A 2,547-nucleotide genomic window follows, 5' to 3' on the forward strand; every position below is an offset into this window, starting at 1 on the left:
TTTAAATATTAAAAAAGTCTCTTCAGTCTCTTAATGGGTAAGTGAAAAAAAACCTACAATTTTTTTGGAATCATTATCATAATAACGTTTAATTATAGTCAGTAATAATAGTTATTTTTTTTTTTATTTTAGTTAATACATACAACGAAAAATAATTATTTAAATACCTATAGTTTAATGATCTAACAAATTAAATTGTTACAAAAGGAATAATTTTTGTAAAAAACAATAGTTATAATGATCTAAAAAATTTGTTAAGTGGTTCAAGAAACAAAGTATCTTAAAGAGATTATCTTTGATAAGAAAAATTTATTGTAAAAATAGAAAAATATGTTTTTGTAACATATAAATAAAACCAGTCCATTAAAACTAAAGAATTAAATAATTAAGTTAAGGAGATAAGAGGAAAAATACTTTTATTGAAAACACATTTCCAGAAATAAGAGTAGTTATATAGAAGTATTAAATGTTGTAGGAAAGTCATTTTAGAAATAATAGTATTTAACACAGAAATTAGTAGAAGCTAATTGAGAATGAAGACAAATGCATGCAAATTGTATCAGTGTGGTAAATTTTTTCATCACTATAGGTATTAAATAATAATAATTAGTTTTTTATTTCACTTAAGCTACATCTACATCTTTCAGTTTATGAGATAACTCAATAAAATTATTCTTAGTAGTTTCACTCTTTACTTAGGAAAATTTGGCATTGAATAAATGGTTGAGAGCAGAATGTAAATTTTAGGTAATTGTTATATTTTTATATTTCTGCCATACTTTTACAAAAGTTAAATGTTATAATTTTATATCGACAAATATTATTAAAAGTACTTTTCTGAAAACTGTTGAAATTGGAGTTTGTCAACTGAACGGCCTCAACTACCTTATCAGTTATTCTTTTATTTATTTATTTTTTCTCCAGGGGGTGTATTTATCTTCTTCCTCATACATCATTTACACCTACAAGGGGGCTTATTCAGAGAAACATATCTGAAGAAGTTCCCAGGAAGCTGTAGACAAAACATGAGCAAACAAATATAACCACCTTTGCCCCCTTTAGAAAAATGTGTGAATAACAAATGACACCCTAAACAACAAAATTAAAAACTAAATCACATACCTTTTTATGAGCCTTCAATTTGTACTTTAACTAGAAAAAAAAATGAATTCAATTAATTTCTTATAATAAAGAAATGAATATATTACTTTCATATAATTTAAATTTATATAAAATAGCCCTATAAGTAATAGGGTTTAGACCAGAAAGAATACTTCTAGAAGACAGATCTTGGCTAATGCACAAAGAGTACTTAAAAAGGAAGGAAGACAAAATGAGAAGTCGGTTAACCAGATGTATTAAATAGTGATGAACAGGAATGAGTGACTTAAAGGTTGAAATTTGAGTTCTATACCAAGAGGCACAAAAGAGATCTCAAAATAAAAAGTAAAATGAAAGCAGTCTTTGGGTAACAAGGCTAACAGTTCTCTTTCATCCTCATAATTAGAATCAAAATCCTTATGCCGCAGAGTCATGGTTCTTCCACCATAAGGGTTCTGACAACTCAATAAAGCATCGCAAACTTCGACCATTTGGTCTCGTCATCATTGAAACTTTTTCTTATGACCTCAAGGAGGGGGTGAGTAATATAGGTGGTTGAATATCATATCTGACTCGAAACAAGATGAGCACCGAGGATTATCTCTTACCCCGATTCTATGAAGATGTGCACCCAAGTAATCATGACCACTAACAGCTCTAAAAGCAGCAACAAATAAGTGAATTGAAATCCTGAAAATATGGGAAAAACTATTCCAGTTTCTCATGAATTGAGCAGAAGACTGCTCTAATAATATTTTATATAAGATCTCTAGATGTCAAGTATTGTTGCTTATGTATTGACTATAATTTTAAAGACTTTGAACAGGAAGGACTAAACAAATTTTTTGTATGAACTTTAGTCAATAGGATGAGTTTTTAGATTCAGATAGGTCACAAAATGGTTTTGTAAAAAAAAAAAGTTTGTAATAGATTTAAAGGTCACAATTTCTCTTAATAGCCAATACATTGTAGGTTAAATCACCAGTTTTCTTTTTGAACTTCCAATACTTGAAGAAGTTTGTCGGGGGATGCGGTCAGCAAAGAACAACATAAATAAACAAAACCATATTTATTTATTTTATGCCGACGTTTGGACCTGAGTTTCAGGTCTTCATCAGGGGTTGTGGCGTGTAGAGGGAAGATTGGTAACTGACTGATGTAGTAAGAATTTGTTTTTGACTTCTGCTAGAGTGCGCTACTGGACTAAGGTTCGAAACGTAACGATATGCTAGAAGATGTAGAAGTCTGGGCTGAAGAATTATTGCTGAGAGAGGAGGTCGGAGTTTGATGAGATGTGACAGGCTGAGTTGAATAAGCTTGAAGAGCAGTAGAGGGCTGAGTTGAAGGATTTCGATGAGAAGGGGTAGCAGAATTGCGCTGTGAAGTGGTGAATGTGATTGTTGTTGATGAGATCTAGATGTGTTATATCTTCTGGTGTAGTGACGT

The 2,547-nt window shown here is 30.5% G+C and overlaps 1 protein-coding gene across 1 annotated transcript in view; it reads right to left on the bottom strand.

Moving 5' to 3' along the window:
* Nucleotides 1-2,547, bottom strand: part of LOC106684648 (dynein axonemal heavy chain 10) — a 114,757-nt gene that overhangs the window by 68,049 nt on the left and 44,161 nt on the right. The window contains exon 12 of the mRNA XM_067051521.1: nt 1,123-1,152. Within this exon, the coding sequence (XP_066907622.1) occupies nt 1,123-1,152 (30 nt within the window). The remainder of the gene's footprint in view (nt 1-1,122; nt 1,153-2,547) is intronic.

This window comes from Halyomorpha halys, unplaced genomic scaffold (genome assembly GCF_000696795.3).
Source record: "Halyomorpha halys isolate HHAL.00 unplaced genomic scaffold, Hhal_1.1 Scaffold598.1, whole genome shotgun sequence".
In the NCBI taxonomy this organism is placed as follows: Eukaryota; Metazoa; Arthropoda; class Insecta; order Hemiptera; family Pentatomidae; genus Halyomorpha; species Halyomorpha halys.